Source organism: Mus caroli, unplaced genomic scaffold, assembly GCF_978045245.1.
Source record: "Mus caroli unplaced genomic scaffold, Mus_caroli_1 scaffold_5, whole genome shotgun sequence".
Lineage (NCBI taxonomy): Eukaryota > Metazoa > Chordata > Mammalia > Rodentia > Muridae > Mus > Mus caroli.
This window is the reverse complement of record NW_028227260.1, coordinates 84,877,764-84,898,607: the sequence shown is the minus strand read 5'-3', so window position 1 is coordinate 84,898,607 and position 20,844 is coordinate 84,877,764. Positions and strand designations below refer to the sequence as shown.

General features: G+C 36.2%; 1 protein-coding gene across 3 annotated transcripts in view; it reads left to right on the top strand.

Annotated features, from left to right (window-relative positions):
• The window catches only part of Dmd (dystrophin), a 2,436,643-nt gene that overhangs the window by 1,561,346 nt on the left and 854,453 nt on the right, over nucleotides 1-20,844 (top strand). For all 3 annotated transcript variants that reach the window (XM_085838134.1, XM_085838135.1, XM_029473188.1), the window contains exon 48: nucleotides 8,892-9,056. In XM_085838134.1, the coding sequence (XP_085694260.1) occupies nucleotides 8,892-9,056 (165 nt within the window). The remainder of the gene's footprint in view (nucleotides 1-8,891; nucleotides 9,057-20,844) is intronic.

The following is a 20,844-nucleotide window of genomic DNA, read 5'->3' as shown; positions in this document are numbered from 1 at the left end:
TATTGTGTGAGTATGCCGCAGTATATGCTTTATACTGTCAGTAAACACTTGTGTTTTACTTACTATAGGATTAATGTAAATGTTATGGCATGTGATGTTTGCTGAAATTTGAATATACTTATGTATCCTTCTCTCTCTCTCTCGCTCTCTCTCTCTCTGTGTGTGTGTGTGTGTGTATGTGTGTGTGTGTGTGTGTGTGTGTGTATGTGTGTTTATAATACTGTCATTGGAATTACTGAAGAAAGCTTTCAATGTGATTGTCTAATTCAACTTCACAGAATTCCAATTCTGGAGCTAGGGAGATAACTCAGTCATTAAAGTGAGAATCTGAGTTCAATCCTCATAGCACTAGTAAAATATGTCAAGTGTAGTAATGCAGGTTTGTCACTCTAACACTTGGTATATTCTCGTCATCCCAGGTAGAAAACAAATGGCGTGGATCACAAAATCTTTGCACAATTGTAGGTAGCTCAAGAGGTTGGAGAATGTCCTTTCCTGGTGGAGTAGTTGGTCTGTGCCTCTCCAGGGCACATCAATGGGTCTCTGGCTTTTTTTGGCTACTTGGCTGCTTTATGCTTCTGCCAACCTGCTCAGCTGGTCAATGATTCTTCCAGACTGTTAGGCTGGCCTGACAGTCTTCTTTGTAGTTTGGCACATCTAAGAGTATCTCTCAGCAGGCTTTACTATTTATATATTCTTAGAGAATGTGGTCAGTTCCAGGGATTTCCAAAAGCTATTTTGGGTTGTTTAATTCCATTTTAAAGATTTTCCACGGGGCCTAGCAAACACATAAGTGGATGCTCACAGTCAGCTATTGGATGGATCACAGGGCCCCCAATAGAGGAGCTAGAGAAAGTATCCAAAGAGCTAAAGAGATCTGCAACCCTGTAGGTGCAACATTATGAACTAACCAGTACCCTGGAGCTCTTGACTCTAGCTGCATATGTATCAAAAGATGGCCTAGTCGGCCATCACTGGAAAGAGAGGCCCATTGGACACGCAAACTTTATATGCCCCAGTACAGGGGAACGCCAGGGCCAAAAAGTGGGAGTGGGTGGGAGGGTATGAAGGACTTTTGGGATAGCATTGGAAATGTAAATGAGGAAAATACCTCATAAAAAGTTAAAAAAAAAAAGATTTTCCTGATAGGATGGTACGCTTTTCAACTCCACTTCAGACAGTCTCTTATTTGATCTTTCTATAAACACTCCATCCTATTAATAATGTTGTTTCACATACTTTTTCCATCATATGCCTTAGGAAGTTCTTCTCCAGAAAGAGAAGTTTTTGGATTTTTGTCTTCTGATACTAAAATCCTATACAGCCAAGGTAGATGCATGTCCATCTCTGGACCATTCTGATCAGCCTACTAGGTGAAATTCAAGCCAGTGAGACACCATAACTTCAAAAAGAAAAGAGTTAAGATGGATCCCACTTTGGGCCTGTCACTTGTCCTTCTATTCCTCAGGCTCCACTCCATTTCCATCCCTGTAATTCTTTTAGGCAGGAACAATTATGGGTCAGAGATATGATTGTGGTATGGCAACCCCATCCATCACTTGATGTCCTGCCTTCCTGCTGGAAGTGGACTCTATAAGTTCCCTCTCCCTACTGTTGAGCATTTCATCTAAGGTCCCTCCTTTTGATTCCTGAGAGTCTCTTACCTCCTAGGTCTCTGGTGCATTTTGGAGGGTTCCCCCAACCTTCTATTTCCTGAGGATGCCTGTTTGCATTCTTTCTGCTGGCCCTGGGGGTGGGGGAGCTTCAGTCCTTTCCCTCACCCAATACCAGATCAGGTTCCCCTCTTCCCCCACCCATCACCCTCCTGGCCTCTTTCCCTCTCAGGTCCCTCTCTCCCTCCCTCCCCATTTGTGATTGCTTTCTTCTCTCTCTCAAGTGGGACTGAGGCATTCTCACTTGGACACTTCAGCTTGAGCTTTTTGAGTTCTGTGGACTGTATCTTGGGTATTCTGTACTTTTTTATGTTATTGTTTTGGCTAATATCCACTTATTATTGAGTACATACCATGCACGTCCTTTTGGGTCTGAGTTACCCCACTCAGGATGATATTTTCTAGTTACATCCATTTGCCTGCAAAACTCAGGATGTCCTTGTTCTTAATACCTGTGTAGTATTCCATTGTATAAATGAACCACATTTTCTGTATCCATTCTTCTGTTGTGGGACATCTAGGTTGTTTCCAGCTTCTGCCTGTCACAAATAAGGCCACTATGAACATAGTAGAACACATGCCCCTGTGGCATGGTTGAGAACCTTTTGGGTATATTCACAAGAGTGGTATAGGTGGGTCTCCAATTTTCTGGGGAACCTCCATATTGATTTCCAGAGTGGTTGTACCAGCTTGCAATCCGACCAGTAATGGAGGAGTGTTCCTCTTTCTCAACATCCTCTCCAACATGTGTTGTCAACTGAGGTTTTTATCTTAGCCATTCTGATTGGTGTAAGGTGGAATCTCAGGGTCGTTTTGATTTGTATTTCTCTGATCACTAAGGACTTTGAACATTTCTTTCTTTTTTTGGTTTGTTTTTTGTTTGTTTGTTTGTTTGTTTTTTGTCTCCGTATTTTTATTTTATTTTATTTTTTTAAGTTAACTTTCTTTTTTTTATTAGATATTTTTTTATATAAATTTCAAATGCTATCCTGAAAGTTCCCTATACCCTCCTTCCGCCCTGCTCCCCTCCCCACCCACTCCTACTTCTTGGCCCTGGCATTCCCCTGTACTGGGGCATATAAAGTTTGCACTACCAAGGGGCTCTCTTCCCAGTGATGGCCAACTAGGCAATCTTCTGCTACAGAGATACGAGCTCTGGGGGGTACTGGTTAGTTCATATTCTTGTTCCACCTTTAGGGTTGCAGACCCCTTCAGCTCCTTGGGTGCTTTCTCTAGCTTCACCATTGGGGGCCCTGTGAGCATTCACTTCTGTATTTGTCAGGCATTTCTCAGCCATTTGAGATTCTTCAGTAAGGGGGGGGGGGAGAGAGAGAGAGAGAGAGAGAGAGAGAGAGAGAGAGATCCTTGTCCTATAACAAGGTGTATATCTTTAAGCATTAACCCCATTTACCTTTAATACATTGGGCTTTTATAGTTTTCTGATAATTAGTATCATTCTACATAAAATGAACTTTATGAAGTTCTTGTGACAACCTTTAAAAAAACCTTAACCTTTACTTGATTTCTTAATTTTGTTTTGATGAGTAAAATTTGCTTTATCTACCCTTTATGGCTAATGACTTTTTACATTTTATTTAATCACCAATAACATATCTTGAAAACATTTTCAGTTTTAGAAATATGATTAACTTCTCTTTTCCATCAAGGTCTATAAAACATAAAGAAAATTACATGTGTTTCATATATATATATATATATATATATATATATATATGTGTGTGTGTGTGTGTGTGTGTGTGTGTGTACATTTCACATTGTTCAAACAAATATTAAATTAGGATAGAACTATTTATTAAAAATGTCATGTTCTCTTGGTTTGAATGGCATGAGACTGCTATCACAATATGATTTACTTGTTCTTTAAAAAATACTACACATCGCTTTCTCGGCCTTTTGGCTAAGATCAAGTGTAAAAAATACCACACATGTAATTATATTAAAAGTGACACCTGATCGCAAATATTTTTAAAAATGTGTTTATTATCAAAATTTACTTGAATATATGGTCACTTGTAATCTATATAAATTAAAAAATACCTTGCCAATTTCTGTGAAAGACCTTAACCTACATTTTTTTTATTGTGCTTACATTGAATTTATAGATTATTTGAACTAAACTAATTTGTTACATTAGGCCATATAGTCCATGAATAAAGTATATCCCTCTATTTGTTTAGGTTTGTTTTCTTAAGCTCTCAGGAGTGTTCATACATTTCAGGGTAAAAACCTTTCTTTTCTATGTGATCAAATTATTTTATTGACAATGAGAATATGTAGTTGAACAGGTAGCATAAGGTTAATCATTTGGGCAGGGATTTTTAATAAATCTTCTCCCAGAAGGCAGTATATCACACAGTTAACAGAGTAATGTTGTTGCTTTAATTTGCATTTCATTGATTGTGTAGTGTTTGGGATTTCTCTTGTTTGTTGATTGTTTATAGTTTTTAATCAGATTTTCAGTAGATCCAGTTTCCCGTTTCTTTCACTGGATAATCTTACTATACAGTAAACTAGGATCTTTTGTTTTTCTGATAGATACTACAGATGTTCCCATCTAACTTTTGCTTACTAGCTTTGGTTTCTAGATGACAACTATGTTCCATTTGCTACAATACCTCTTCAAGTTCTGATATATCTTTTTATAGACAAAATTTTAGCTTTCCTGGAAATTTTTTGTAAAGTATGAGGTTGGTATATAAAACATTTATTTCAGAAATAGATGCTTCTGCTTACCTTAATAATAAAACTTACAAATGTTTGGAGTTAGTGATCAGAAAAAAAGAGAACAAGTAAATGAATCTTGTCTGAAATTAGGTCAAGAATCGAGTAGAAACTCACTTATGACATAAGAATATTGAATGTATTTATTTCCATTCACCACAGGGAGCATGCATGGGAAGTATAGTTTTAGGTTATGTAAAATGTGAATCTAAAATGTGATATATTAGATGTAAACATTAATGATTTAAAAACAGATAAAGATTGTCATGAATTTTACTGTTATTTGCTACAAATATGTAGGAAGTCTAAGACCATGTCCTCCACGGTCCTTGATTGGTGGCCTAGGCTCTGTGAGCCCCATGTTCCAAAGTTAATTGACTCTGTGGCTCTTCTTGGGGTACAGAATTTCATTTACGTGTTAGGCAAATTAACCTTTTATCTGAAATGTGAGTCCCCAATATTTTTTCACAGCTTATCATTTCTCCTCTGTCTTTGCCTATGACTTTTTTGATCATGTAGAAAATTCTGGTGTTGTGCTTTATTATGCTTATCTATTTATTGAAGATTTATAACTTTATATATATAATGATTTATAATTTTATAGCTTATATATTTAAAATTATATGGCAATCATTATACATTCATACATAATTAACTTCTCTAGACATATTTCCAGGAAAAATAAACTAATAAACTAATATGAAACTTGGAAATTTCTGTTAGTTCAGGGGGTATTTGTTCAAAGTCTGTAAAAGGTAGGAACATATCTCCTCCAGAAACAAAAAATCAGGAAGGGAAATCATGTGTATAACTTATTAAATACTCAGAAGGGAACATTATGATGGTAGAAAAGAAAGGTCTAGAAGGAAATACCTAATACCACATAACTAGAATGAAATCTTACTGTTGGCAAAGCTTCCATGCCATTACTTGAAATTAAGCCAAATCTTCATTGTACTATTTCTGTCAGGACTTATTTCACCTTTATAGTAATGGAGCAATGTGTTATAAAGTTGAGAACAAAATCAATAAACCTTAATTCAATGTTGTATGAATTTTGGTATTTGCATGTGGTAGAGAAGGGGAGGGGGCAATGCAAAGAGGGATTTGTGAGCTTGGACTGGGAAGAGAGGAAGGAGGGAGCTATGATTGGGACGTAAAGTGAATTCAAAACTTAATTAATGCCGGGCGTGGTGGTGCACCCCTTTAATCCCAGCACTCAGGAGGCAGACGCAGGTAGATTTCTGAGTTCCAGGCCAGCCAGGTCTACAGAATAAGTTCCAGTACAGCCAGGGGCCAGGGCTACACAGAGAAACCCTGCCTCGAAAAACAACAAAACAAAAAAACAAACAAAAAAAAACCCAAAAACAAAAAACAAACAAAAAAACAACAACAACAACAAAAACCCACCTTAATTAATTAAAAAAAAAGAATTTCTGAAAATGAATAATTAAAAAGCAAACAAACCAAAAGAAAACTGGACAGATAAAGATATTTTTTGAAACAAACAAAGAAATAATTTACATATAATACTTTCATAAAATGTAAAATATTTTCTGATCAGATAAAAAGAATTCCATAGCTCTCTTTTAGAGAGATTAGGGAAATACAGTGAAGATTATCTCCAGCTACTTCAGCATCTGCAGTCTCTCAGATGCTGCTAGTTGAAACTTTAAAATACTTGGAACATGTCCTTGTGAGTAGCAAACCATCCAATAAAAATAAAATATTTAGTTTAAATGATAGAAAACTATGCAAAAGGAATTAATAATGCATCAAAATATAGATTTACTATTATCGTATACTCTCTGTCCTCTACATATATGTATGTGCACAGGAATGCACAAAAAGTTCAGAACTATGGGCTTGAATCTATGAACACATACCTAAGTCATTTAAAACAAAGATTATGCCACTCTATAACAAGCTATAAGTTAAGGAACGCAGGACAAGCATTGTTATTTAAGCTTGAACAGAAAGCTCCTGTCTCCTTACCCACAGAAGGAAAGGCTGCCAAGAGTGAAGATCAAAGTGTGGAGAACACTTTCCACAAAAGCTGTTGCTTCCATTTTTTATCACTGCTTCTTAGTCCTTTAATACTTTGTTAAAAATCTAAAATAAGCCGGGCGTGGTGGCGCACGCCTTTAATCCCAGCACTCGGGAGGCAGAGGCAGGCGGATTTCTGAGTTCGAGGCCAGCCTGGTCTACAAAGTGAGTGCCAGGACAGCCAGGGCTACACAGAGAAACCCTGTCTCGAAAAACCAAAAAAAAAAAAAAAAAATCTAAAATAACAAAATATAAGGTCATTGTTATATGGAGACACCACAATCTCTGTCAGAGAAAAAAGAAAAACTGGTCACACAATGACAGTTTAAATAAACTGTGATATTTTGATCATCACAGATTTGAATTGTTAAATCTTACTTATTTTTCTCGTTTAAATGTATTATTTAATCAAGATACACTGTGAAGTTATCCATCAGTCTTGTATGAGATTTAGATCAAATACATCTGGAGTCTTTGTTTCAACTCAGTGCTCCATCACCCCAGGTGCAGCTGAACAAAACAAATTCAGGCCTAACTACTTCTTTTGATATTGCCATGGATCAGCCAGATCCCAAGATCTTCATCTTCATATGGAGCCTAAGTTCAGTCACGGTAGTGCCTGTTTCAGAGTAGGATATTACCTCTTTGCTCAAGTAGTCACATACTTTTTACACAGTATATATAGAATAATTTTCATTCTGTTTCCACACATGTAATTTGCATGTAATATGACCTTGTATGGCATTTCTCCCCACCACACAATAGTTAATTGTTTAATGTGTCTGTGTTCTACATAGCATCTCTTGAGGTTCAACTACAAGATTATAGTAGTGCTCAATGGTGAGTCCCTTAAAATGTATAAATAGTTCTAAAACAAGTAGCATTGCTTAGTCCTCTGACATAGTTATCTATTACAATAAACACTACGACACCGTGTACTTACCTATGTTCTTTCTGTAATATGTTCTACATTCCTCATAGTATAATAATATTTCTCAATGATCATTATACTGTTATTGATTTACACTGTAGTACCACATTTGTACTACAAGAGAAGTGTCAAAATATTACAAAGTTTTGCCATTACAAACTGACACTATCCATTTATGTTAGTTTTAATTTTTGATATTCTGAAGAAAATAGCTTCATTATTGTTAATCCTGGCTTTCTGTTTGCCCAAGATTTTTGCTCATATTTAGCCATTGTATTGTCTTTCACTGTCATACAGAGAATTGTTCTAAGCAATTTTTAAAGATTACTTTATTTAGTTCTTAGATTAACAGTGTATCTGTACTATCTCCAGTCTATGAGAGAGGCACTGGGTGTTAGGGAAAACTGGGCTAGGATTTCTGCAAAAGCACAAACCAGGCTTTAAATCTAAGTAACTTATATTAGCTCCACCAATGTTTAACTGTATAGCATATCATTTCCAAAGCTATTTGGCATTTGTCAAGTCCAGTGTTACCTATGTTTAAAACTGAGATACTAACAGGAGTGATATGAAATGGTCATGGGAGATTAAAAAGAGTGATGAATTTGAGACTTCCAACCATGGTGCTTAGTATATACTAAGCCCTTCATAAAAATAACCAGTAGTTATTGTGTTAATTTCCTCTCAAGCAAATGTCTTGTTCCTCAATGCTTGCTTCACTTATTTACACTATGTCTCACAAACTATAGATCACAAAAATGCTTATAATTTTACTCATTTCCTTGTAAGTAAATTATTTCTTTGTATAATTTTCCATTAAATACAAACTAAAGACAAATATAGTAGAAGAAATTATTGCTATACCAACAAAAATATACTTCATTTTGGTTTTAATTTCATTATATTCTGTTAGTATAAATCACACTTACTTGGGGAACTGCTTAGTTATAGACATAGTACTAACCCTCAATGATTTGGTGCATGTCTTTGTAATACTGCAAAGGCTCTGCACTTGACATACACACTTAGTAAATGAGAATTTATATTAGGAATATGCCCCCTTGATATCAATTAATTGGAGAATGCATCTGAGTAAGTATGAGTAAGTTATTTATTTTTATGGGTGTTTTTTGATAAAGAGTCTCATTGTGTGGCTCTGGCTACCCTTGAACTTGCCCTGTATACCAGGTTAGCCTCCTACACATGGCAATTCACCTGCCTCTGTCGCACATATTCTGGTATCACAAATGTGAGACAACACACTTAGCTTAGGCATAAAATGTATATTTACAAATAGTCATTAATGTCTGTGCTATATACAGTATTTGAGTATTATCCAATGATTCCTAAAATGTTAATTACATTTGAACATGGCATATATGTAACTTTTAAAGTATTATTGAATAAACAGACCAGCAAATTGCTATAATATCTTTATTAATACTTTTGCCATTTTTTACTATATACCATGAGAATTATTTATCTTTTTTCCCTTTCAGGTCTCCAGAGCTTTACCTGAGAAACAAGGAGAGCTTGAGGTTCACTTAAAAGATTTTAGGCAGCTTGAAGAGCAGCTAGATTACCTGCTCCTGTGGCTCTCTCCTATTAGAAACCAGTTGGAAATTTATAACCAACCAAGTCAACCAGGACCATTTGACATAAAGGTGGGTACCACTTGCTTATGTTTTCATTTCTGGCAATATGACTCAATGACTGAATTAAGTTACTTGTTCATTTCTTTGAATCTCATCACTCCTTAAAACAGGACAAGGGAACCATTATTCAATTCATCACAATAAATGTAGCAACCTGTGAAATGGAGTTTATAGAATAGAAGTTGAGACTGGGAGAACGTCTCATTTCCAAATGGAAAATAGGGGTATTTGCTCAGGAGCAGGGTTAGTGGAAGCAACTGTGGTAAGAGAAGATTCTGGTTAAATGAATAGGAATCTCCCCGAAGACAGGCCAGAATGAACAGAAAGCACCTGGATACTAGAGAATAAAGAATTTAATTTGGAGTTGATCCTTGGTAAAATAATTAAGTAGGGATTTGTTTTGTTTCATATCAGAAAGCATAAAGATAGTTCTAGGGAAGTCTCAGAAGACTTAAATTTTTGTTAAGTAGAGAATTGTTTTAACATTACCATTGATGTTATTGTAATGATTATTTCACTAGCATTTCCTTCTTCTCTAAGAATTTACTGGGCATATTTACTAAAGTGACCACTATAATATTCACATCATGTTAGCATAGTCCATTTTCCATCTCTGCTCTAACGTCACTTAAAATGTATTATATTTGTTAGATGTCTTATATACAACTGAATATTATCTAAAGTTTTCATTCTAGACATTTGAGAAGGTTGTGCTTTAAAGACAATAAAAATAACAGAGTGGTAGAAAGGTTTGTTCCAGCTAAATTGAGTTATATTTGCAAAGTGCAATGTTTTCCTTTTACCTTGCTTCCCTGATGTTTTTATCGAACACTCTGTTAGCAGTACACTGAGAACACATGGTACTTTGTAAGTCGCAGGCAAACAGCATTTCCCCAGTACAGAGCTCAGCCTGCTCAGTCACTGCCAAGGCCAACAATTCAGTCTGATACTCAAACTCATGAGGAACAATGACCTTTACCCAGTAACAAATTAAGTTAACTTTAAAGTATATATAAAGATAAGTAACAAAACAAACTGTACATTGATAATTTTTTGGAGATCCTGACACTAAGGCATGGCTTCTGATGCCTGAGTCATCCTACCCTCAGTCATGCATGCATAGTCACAAGGGATGACTGGACAAAGGACATCCTCAATTCAGAGAAGCCACTCCTTCTAGGATTTTGTTCTTCCAGTTAGCTAGTACACAGCATCCTCAGACATAGTTAACACGAGTGTCATTACCAGTGATGCATCTGATCAATTCTGGATGCTTCATTACTGAATAAACCACCTCACTAAAAAAGTACAGACACTTGAGCCAAATGTCCCATAAATTGAGCCGGATCCCCAGACTTGTTGGATCTAGTATTTTCTTTAAGTCATTGATTTCATATGACAAATCAGAAAGGACACGAATTCTTCCCTCTCAACTAGGAACCATGTTTGATTTTGTAACTTTCGTAACACATATGTAAAAGTTTGTTCATCAGCATGTGTCTTTTGGGAAAAAAAGTAGATACTCAACGTGATCTATGTAACATATGTACAAAAAGGGAAACAAAATCTCATGACACAAAAACTTCGTGTTGAGTTGACCAAAATGACTTTAGTCTGGTCTCTGCCATCCCTTCCTGTCCCCAGTTTGGTTTCCAATACTGAAAAGTCACATCAGTTGTTGTTTATCAAGAGCACAGGAGTTTCTGACAAATAGGTCTTACAGTCTACAGCAAAGGCACTCTTTTCTGTGTTAATGAACTTCATTATCAAAGCCACATGTCACTTCTCTCACTGCTGTGCAGTGTTTTGATGGTGTGCTATTTACTTCCTACAGCTTAGTTTAAATCACTGAGGGAAAAAACAACTGCTTCTTGCTGTGCAGAAAACACTTTGGTATATTCCTTACACATTGTGAGTTCTGTGAGGATTTTGTTGTTTTGGTTTGGTTTTTTTTTTTCATCTTTGAAGTGTAGATTGAAAAATAAATATTCCTTAAGGCTCTTTCTTCTGCTTTTGTCTGTATTCCAATGCAAGGGGACATATGACCATGTGTTTGCTAACTGGAGAACTTCTCCCAGTAATCCCAAAATCCTTGGCTTTTAATCAAGAAATAGTTACCACTGTTAGTATTAATCAAGCAATTCATTATCCCTCTTTGTCTAGCTTCTATCTCTACTCTCTAGTAAATGATTTATTAAAATTACACCTTTTTATCTTTTTGCTTTAATTATGGATTCCAGTCTTTAGGTCTGCTGTATATTCCTCTGCTTAAAAAAATCAAATGTTTACTTTCAAATTTAAAAATGATAAAATGAGTTATTCTTTGTTGGACTTTACCCAAAATTTAAAAAAAAATTAAAAATAAAATAAAGCTTTTAAATGGTTTGGAAAACATGCCAACTTTTTAACACAGGCAATTAAACTGCCTTTTACAAATTTCAGTTATAAGTCATTGCAAAGAAAGTAGATATGAAGGAAGCTAGCAACATCCTGGCTCCATTTCCTTCATTTAAAGAACCTTTCTTTTTCTGTGCATGGTGGTCATGATAATCTCAGGAGCAAAGGGTCTGGCACCCTGCCATTCAGTTCATTAGTTTTCTCTGGTCAACTCTGAGCACCTGTTTAAAAAAAAAATACTATGCAATGTCCTACATGATCTCCATTCAGCATTGCCTGCCTGGCATTTCATTCTTATTGGTGAAATGCTGCAAGGTATGCAATGAAACCCAAGTTTAAAAAAAAAAAAAAGAAAAGAAAAGAAAAGCCCTTAAGGGTTCTGTTCTAATATATTGTTTATACTGGAGTGAAAATTGACTGAACATTACTTGGTTTGTGCAATTTACTCCCAAAATATTCCTATTCAGGAAATCCTGCAAATAGCAATATTCATCTTGAAAATCACCTCACAGAACCCTGAGCAAGCTGAGAAACATAATCAATGAGATCTGTGATGTAGAGGGTGAAAATGAGGCATAATCACAGCCCTTTCCCATCAGTCAGCCCACTAGAAGGCAAGCCTTTGAATTTTGATTTTCAAATGTACTCTCAATTTAGACATAAACTATCTTGATTTCAGATTTCACAAATGATAATTGAATGCTAAGATCCAGGGACCAGTTTAGAATTTCTATAAAGGATCTTATGCTTTTAATCTTTAATGAAAACTCTCAATAATGAGCTAGAGGTAGACTGTTTATCTGACATATAATAGTCTAACTACTGCTTTCTAAACTTTTTATTGAAATAGCAGGTAGAGTAAATACGTAATTCATTCAGTTAAAGCTTAGTAAATGGACTATTTCTGTATTGATGACAAGGGTGGGCTTTCCTTGCTCAAGAATGGCTTTTTCTGCTGTGGTCTATAAATAAACCCAACATGCTGGCTCTTCCTTACCATGTTATAAATGTAATTGTCTATAATGTCAAATTCACAGACATGTTACAGAATCCTAATAGCTGACCGCTACAAAAACTAAATAACTGAATCATGCATTCACATAGCAGTGAGTATTGTCAGGGAAAATAATGGACAATTTAACCGGCAAGAGAGACTTTATTTTGGCACTTGTGCAAATGGCAGGAAGAAAATGAACACAATTCTCTTCAAACAAGACAGGAGATGTGGCTTAGCTGGCTTGTCTTACATACATGAAGCACTGTATAAAACAGGCAAATACTAGTAATTCAGGATGCCAGGAGGTAGACACAGAAGACATTAGATTTCAAGTCCATTATCAACTATATAGTCAGTTTGAGGCCAGCCTGAGTGACCTGAAAGCCTGTCTCAAAAAGAAAACAAACAAGAAACAAACACACCTAACCCAACCATCACAAAATAAACAAAATAAAGGGCCTTCCAAGTGCAAGTTAGTAGAAAAAATGCATGAGGGTTTCTACGGGCAACAACTGAAAGTATGTAGGCTATCTACGTTTCCCAGTTGTGTGTTTTGAAGTCAACCCCCATCTTCCTACAAACTTGAACATCAGGGCACTAATTTCCCTTGAAATGGTGAGTCAGGAGGGTCCTTAAAGCAGATATTCCAGAGTCAGAACAAGAGATATTGTAATTGTAAGAGGCAAAAAATGGATGCATAACAGAAGAGCATTTGGATGAAATGTTCTTCAAAAAGGAGAAGTGAGATTTATGGTGAGGAAGATATTGAGACTACAGCAGTCTGTCAGTCTCTTTTTTGTTCTATGGAAGCCTGGGCTCCCCTGAGCAACTTTGTAAAGCTGGTTTTTGAAACTGAAGATAGACCAACAAAGGAGATGCAGGAAATCCTGCTGTCCACCATGAGTATACACAATATTTTGTAATAGTAGGGATTGAACCTAGCACAACATGCATGCTAGAGCAGCTCTCTACCACTGAGCTGTATCTCTAAGCCTTACTTAATATTTAGAATCATAATAGAGCCTCACAAAGTTGCTCAGGAACACCTTGAGTGTGTCAGGCTTCTGAGCAACTGGAATTCTACACCTGTGCTACCAGGTTTAGCAGTATTTTTTAATTTATAAAGAACAGATCATAATGCAAGAATATTTTCTAATTAAAAAAAAAACTTTTCAACTAATTTCTCACTAGGATTCTGTTTTGGTTAAAACTTACTATTAAGGAGCTTACAAATAAATCCATAGCAAGCATTGACTATGTAACATAAGATTCCTTCTCAGCTGGGCATGGTGGTGCACGCCTTTAATCCCAGCACTTCAGGGGGCAGAGGCAGGCAGATTTCTGAGTTTAGAGGCCAGCCTGGTCTACAAAGTGAGTTCCAGGACAGCCAGTACGGGGGAACGCCAGGGCCAAGAAGTGGAAGTGGGTGTGTAGGGGAGTTGGGGGAGGGTCTGGGGGACTTTTGGGATAGCATATGAAATGTAAATGAAGAAAATACCTAATTAAAAAAAAGAAAAACTAAAAAAAAAAAGATTCCTTCTCTATGAACATAAGTCTACTGAGATTGGTACCATATATTCCTTCCTCCTTCTGGAAGGACCAGTTGCTTTACTTTGAGACAAAATTATTTTTTCTTCACAAAATATACCCTGTAGGTGGCATATTTTATGTACAAGTTTTATTCTATTGTCCTTTTTATTTCTGGTAGTTTTATTTATGCATGCTTTACTTGTAATTTTTAACGGTTAGTGACTAATTTTCTGAGACAATCAAATACATATTTAGCAGTAAACTGTCACATACCAGCATCTTCAAACACTGTTGGATTGACTCTCCCTGGGAAAACCAAGTGAAAGTGCATTAACCCCAGACACACATGGAAGCCAATCCATAACATAACAATGAGGCTTTATTGGGCTAGATTACAGAGCACAAATGAGGACTTACATATAGGGACACTGGTGACCCCAAACCAGGTGTGTTCATCTAGGAAACTATAGATTTACACCTAGTGATGGATGTAAGCATCCTGGAAGCTGCATTGTGGAGTTCCGCTTTCAATTATCCTTCCTCTTCTTAACACAGTCTGTCTTCCGGATTTGTTGTCGTTGTTGTTGTTGTTGTTGGAAAAGGTTGTAACCTTTTCCACCATTTTGTTCTTCTCTAGCAGCAATGACTAATGCAGGTAAACTCCAACAAGTCTCATTATGACATAGAGAATAAGAGGCAGAAAATGAGAGGAAGAAAAAGAAATAAAGCATAGAGTAAGAAATTCTTTCCTGTGACAATTAAAACCATTTCCCAGTTGTTTTGGAGGAAAATTTTAGTATTTGTTTTAGTCACATAATTTCACAGAGGCTACAGGCCAATATTTGGATAAGGGAATGAGGCCATGCATCAGCTACCTTGCTCTATGCAGAGACCCTCTGAAGGCATAAAATATCCAATTTGTTTGTGGTATAAGAGGAGCCTGTCACTTTAAGCCTTTGAATCAAGTACTGAAGAAACCAGGGTCAAATCCAGAGCTGGCAGAACCCCTGCTAAAGTCAACCCATGGACGGGTCTCATCAGTATCGAAAAGGGAAAAAGAAACTCAAAAGAATCACAACTACTACATCTACTGCAGCACAGATTCCTTCCAAACTTATAAGACATCATGTAAGGATAAACCATTTTTTGTCCAATCCTTTTGGTACCTGGCTGAGATATATATAGTCAATGCCCCAATCTACCTGGAAACATAAACCTTGAAGCATAGCTAGACTTTATATTATATATACTAATACCCACCCCTGAGGGAACAAAGTTATGAAAGTTAGATGTTCCCTTTGTCCCCCGGAGACTCTGTAGCACATAACTTCAATCTAACTCAACAAGAACCTGAAATCTCTGTCACATATGTACATGAAAATAAAGATCCTGATCTTCCATCTCAACTCCCATATCTCCAACCAACAAGCAGGAACATTACTTCTAGAAAACAAATCCACCAAGAGACAATCTCTTGAGCAGAGAACCAGAAGCGGAAGCTCATTCTCCAACTCAACTAGTCAATTTAAAACAATGGGCGTCTCAAGACTCTAAACTGCTATTTCTTTAGGGAAGAATTCTTGGAACCGCTCATGCAAATATATTTTGTACTAACACTTGGTTGGCCAAGATAAATCTACTATATGTTTTATGTCTTGTAAGAATTTCAGTGTTCCCTGTTAATCCCAGGAAGAGGACTCTATAAAAACCTCTCTTGCATGCAAGGTAGTTTCTAAAACTAGTTTAGAAGACAGAATACCTCTGTGTAGACATAGATATTTTAAAAACCTATTCTTTTTAAAAATATTTTTATTAGGTATTTTCCTCAATTACATTTCCAATGCTATCCCAAAAGTCCCCCATACCCTCCCCCCCCAATCCCCTACCCACCCACTCCCACTTTTTGGCCCTGGCATTCCCCTGCACTGGGGCATATAAAGTTTGCATGTCCAATGGACCTCTCTTTCCAGTGATGGCCAACTAGGCCATCTTTTGATACATATGCAGCTAGAGTCAAGAGCCCCAGGGTACTGGTTAGTTCATAATGTTGTTGCACCTATAGGGTTGCAGATCCCTTTAGCTCCTTGGATACTTTCTCTAACTCCTCCATTGGGGGCCCTGTGATCCATCCACTAGCTGACTGTGAGCATCCACTTCTGTGTTTGCTAGGCCCCAGCATAGAAGTGTTTTCAAATGTTTTGAGGCCCCTTCTAGCCCACTGTCCAAAGATAGGGAAGAAAAGGTGGTAAATAAGACAAGTGCATGTGGACTATTTAGAAGTAGTTTTCAGGGTGATCTTAATCTCCTTTGTCAGGATGCCAGCAGTCCAGTTTAGTAGTGTCACAATACAAAACACAAATCAGCAGTAGGGGCATGATCCAGTGGAAACTTCCAGGCCTCCACTTAATTGACACAGTCAGCTAGAGGGAACAGAACCAACCAGAACACCAGGAGAAGTTCTCTGGAGTGCCTCTCTCAGTGAAGTGAAGATCAGCACATTTACAAGACCAACAAAGTGCTGCAAAGCTACCTATGCAAGCACACCATCATTGTCCATTGAGTCTTACTCATACTGTCTCCAAACACCACATGTCTCCCATGGGTCTTGCTTCAGAAAAACACCATGTTGTCCTGCATCATATGCCACTATCAAAAACTTGCACTTCACCCCCTATATATTTTAACCCCTTGGATTTTAAAATTTATGTTTAAAAGGAGTTTTCTGTATATATTTTTTCTATGTATGTTGTGCTTTTTTTTTTCAACTTGACACAAGCTAAATTTGTATGGGAAGAAGGAGCCCCAATATAGAAAGTGCCTTCATCAGAGGCAGGCGTATTTCTGAGTTCGAGGCCAGCCTAGTCTACAAAGTGAGTTCCAGGACAGCCAGGGCTACACAGAGAAACCCTGTCTCGATTCCCCACCCCCAAAAAAATACCCACAAAAAGTGCCTTCATCAGATTGGTAAGTAGGCAAGTGTATGGGGCATTTTATTGATTAGTGGCTGATGTGGGAAGGTCAAGCCCACTGTCAGCTATACTACTCCATGCCAGAAGTTTCTGGGAGGCATAAGAATGGTGGCTGAAAGTGAGCCTGGGAACAGTCCAGTAGGTAGTATTCTTCAGTAGTTCTGCTTTAGTTCCTGCCTCCAAGTTCCCTCCTCAAGCTATTGCCCTGGGTTCCCTTGATAATGAACTGTGTGTAACTTGTAAACCAATACATGAAGTTGTTTTGGTGGGTGTATATTACAACAACAGACACATTGTGTGTGTATATCTGCTTTTCTCTCTCTCTCTCTTTCTCTCTCTCTCTCTCTCTCTCTCCCTGCCCTGCCTCTGTGTGTGTGTATGTCTTTATAGAAGAAGAATTTGAGAGCGAGCAGAAGGGGAGAGTGTAGCAGGAGATAGAGAAAGAAGGGCAGAAATGGTGTAAATACAGCACAGTCTTGTCTTAAATTCTCGAAAAATAAAAATTATAAATAAATTAAAATGTATTGTTTTACTCCTCAGAATGTATCCAATGTAATACAAACACAATAATATATTATCTACCATCATCCACTTTAAAAATGCATGAACAAACTTATCTTTTATAAATAGAAATTTTATATTTTGCTGCTTATTCTTTAAATCACACTTTCATTTTCCTCCCCTCAAAAAATTATATCCTAATATAGTATGTATTTATGCTATAAAATCTTTTATTAACCACTCAGTCATAATTTTGTATGACAAGTATATCTATGTGAAATTCAATTTTTAGAAACAATTTCTTGTGACAATAAAACTCTCTCAGTATTTTTTAAATCCATTAAATTGATTTGTATTTGCAATTACCATTAACATCCATGGCTAGTAATAACTAGACATGCTAAGTTTTTGACCAATAAATATCAAACATAGTCAGGAAAAGTTTTCTCTGAAACAAGTTTGTTAATGAAATGAGGAAGTGTTTGGTAGCTTGATGATTCTCGATTCAAAATGGATTTCAATTACCAGTGTTTGGATTTATACTTTTGTTTTTGAATGAATATATCTCAGAAACAATGACCATTGGTATATTCTAAAGAGTTATTCTTGAGAGTGGGGAGAAATTTCATAGACCAAATGGTGGGGGGAAGAAATTAAAATGGCAAACAAATTTAGCATGATAACAGATCCATTCAAAACCCTTAATGGGGCTAAGAATCTGGACAGTGGGGCCATTCATAACATTCCAGTCCTCATCTCACTAAGATAGTCTTCACATAATTCCAGGGAAATACACCAGTCTGAAGATTGTTCTCTAGGTTAACATTCTTGTATGGAAAGGAAAAGAGTACAATTTGATGCCTGGTTTGATACTTGTTACACTGCTAAAACATCATCAATTTCATCTTACTATAGTCACTGAACTCACTGGGCTCATTCCTGAAATACATTTATTGCCATTGTGCCTTACTTGGAATAGTTTATCATATAGAATGTTCTCCATTATTGATGTGACATTTCTCCCATCTTGTCTTTATTTAGTGGGATTAGATGTAAAAGGGTTTGTCAACCCTGTCCTCAAATTAAGATTGGTGTGTGCCATTTCATCATATTTTGGTTTTGTTTCCAGTTTGATTTTGAGACAGGGTCATATTACATAGCCTTTGTTATCCTGGAACTCACTATGTAGATCAAAATGGACTCAGCCTCTCAGAGATACCTTTGCCTCTGCTACTATTAAAGGAGTGAAGCACCCAACCCTGTTGATTCATTCTTTGTTAAGGGCAACATCAGGAAATAACCTGTCCCCTTGTGCCTAATTTTGGGTTCATTTATAGATGTGCAGTTGTCTTTCTGGGAAAAAAATGTTCTCCTATACAAGGCCTTTTCTAACTCAACTCCAATTGTTCTGCCTCCTACTTCAATATACTTGTCACTCTACTTGATAATAGGCATAAGAAAGAGAACATTCGGGCTTTTGTTTTTCTGTTATACTGTAATAGACTCCATTAAATATTAATACAATCAGAGTATCTTAATCAATTATAAGTAAAATACATGCAAATAATTAAATACAATTAGGTATCTCAGAGTTCTCTTTTAAATTTAGATCATATAAGTATAATATAATATAATTGTATATACCTCTTCTATAAATTTATCTATATCAGCAAAACATCTCCAATAGACTGAATCCCAAAGAATATGTGCACAATAGCACATTCTAGAAAACCTCATTCTACATTAACATAGACTTGCTTTGGTTAGAACCTTCAACTAGTTATACATTTATTATCCCTTTATTTCCTATCTACTTGCTATATTTTTATATTGTCAACAAGCATATAGTCCAACATTTTATATGTATTACTTAAATGCATATGAAATTTGGTCACACCAATCACCAGTGAACATCTCTAAGTGTACTAATGAAATTTCTATTCAGTTAACAAGCCACATATTGATTGATTTTGCTGTCTTATGTTAAGGAGCTACTCACTCTCAAATTGCTTAGAGTAGGTATCGTGTATAAATAGACTCCAAGTATGAAGTATAATCAATGCTAACACATATGCCATGTTGTATAGTGAGTGTTCTAAAAGGATGCCATAAGAGCCTCAGAGACTGAACTCTGACCTAATAAAAACATAGTGGCTCTCCAAGGAACTTCCATCAGTAGCAGGAAGATATTTTATATGGTCCCTGTACCTTTTCTATGTTTCATCACCATTCTTTATTGAAGGAGATTGGTTCCAACTCACTATCATTTTAAGTTATATTCTTTTTTGAGTAAGGATGGTGTTTTTTCAAGTCTCCAGATCATTTTGTCTCTTTCTGGGTTTCTCCATTGGCTACCCACCCAAAAAAAAAAAAAAAAAAAAAAAACCTGAAACAAATCAACTTCATGACTTAAAGTAGAACCATGGCTCTTCTCCACAAGAAATGTTTTAAATAACAAAATGATTCTAGCTTTAAGGTTGCAATCTGAGGCCTTTAAGACCAATTTTAAAATGAAGTAGAAATTGTTCTTGTCTTTCATAGCAAATAGTCTTGGAAAGATGTTCACTTTGATGAAAAATTATAGCCCAATTACAGGTTTAAACGTTGATTTCCTTTTTAAAATCTATTTTACAATATGTGATGATGATGACAACAGGGTTGTTTGTCTATTGCCCTTCTGCAGATGACTACAACATTCTGACAATTTAGGAACTACAGGCTCTGGTCTTCTCTCAGCCATTTGTTTTCCAGATATGTCAAAAATAATTATTTAGAAAGTTTTAATTTTATTTCTATAAAATTTTTAAATTTTATTTCTATAAAAAATTTTTTTCTTATAAAACTATAAACTACTTGATTTAGTCTTCAGGTACACCCATAGTGGCTTGCCATTTGGCTGGCTAGTTTTATTAGTACCCTGAGATGTAATTTATCTAAATCTTGAGAGTTAATTCTAAACAGATTGGGGCCCTCTAATCTCTTTACTCCTCTTGGGCACTACTTCGCTGTCAGTATTATTTGCTCTGTTCTTGGCAGTTAGAATATTATTCCTCTTGACATACAAGAAGTAAACTCAATAGAATTAAAGGTCCCAGTTTTAATTTTCCCTTACCAATACTAAACAATCTTCTTCCAAAGAAGACTTTGCCTCTCCTACATCATTATTTTGCTCTAGATATAACTTAAAGTCATTTTGTTACCCAGAAACTATTTTTGCTTCCTTCATACCATACTTTTACTAAATACTAGAATTTTATCTTTTTAGTGATATTTCACTGTTCCATTAAAGGAAATTGTAGGTAATGATACTTTGTAGGAAGTTAATGTGAGAACATCAGAAGCAATGTTATCATTTTAAAATGGAAACTACAAAAATCTCTGCCCTGAACATGGCTACTGTCCC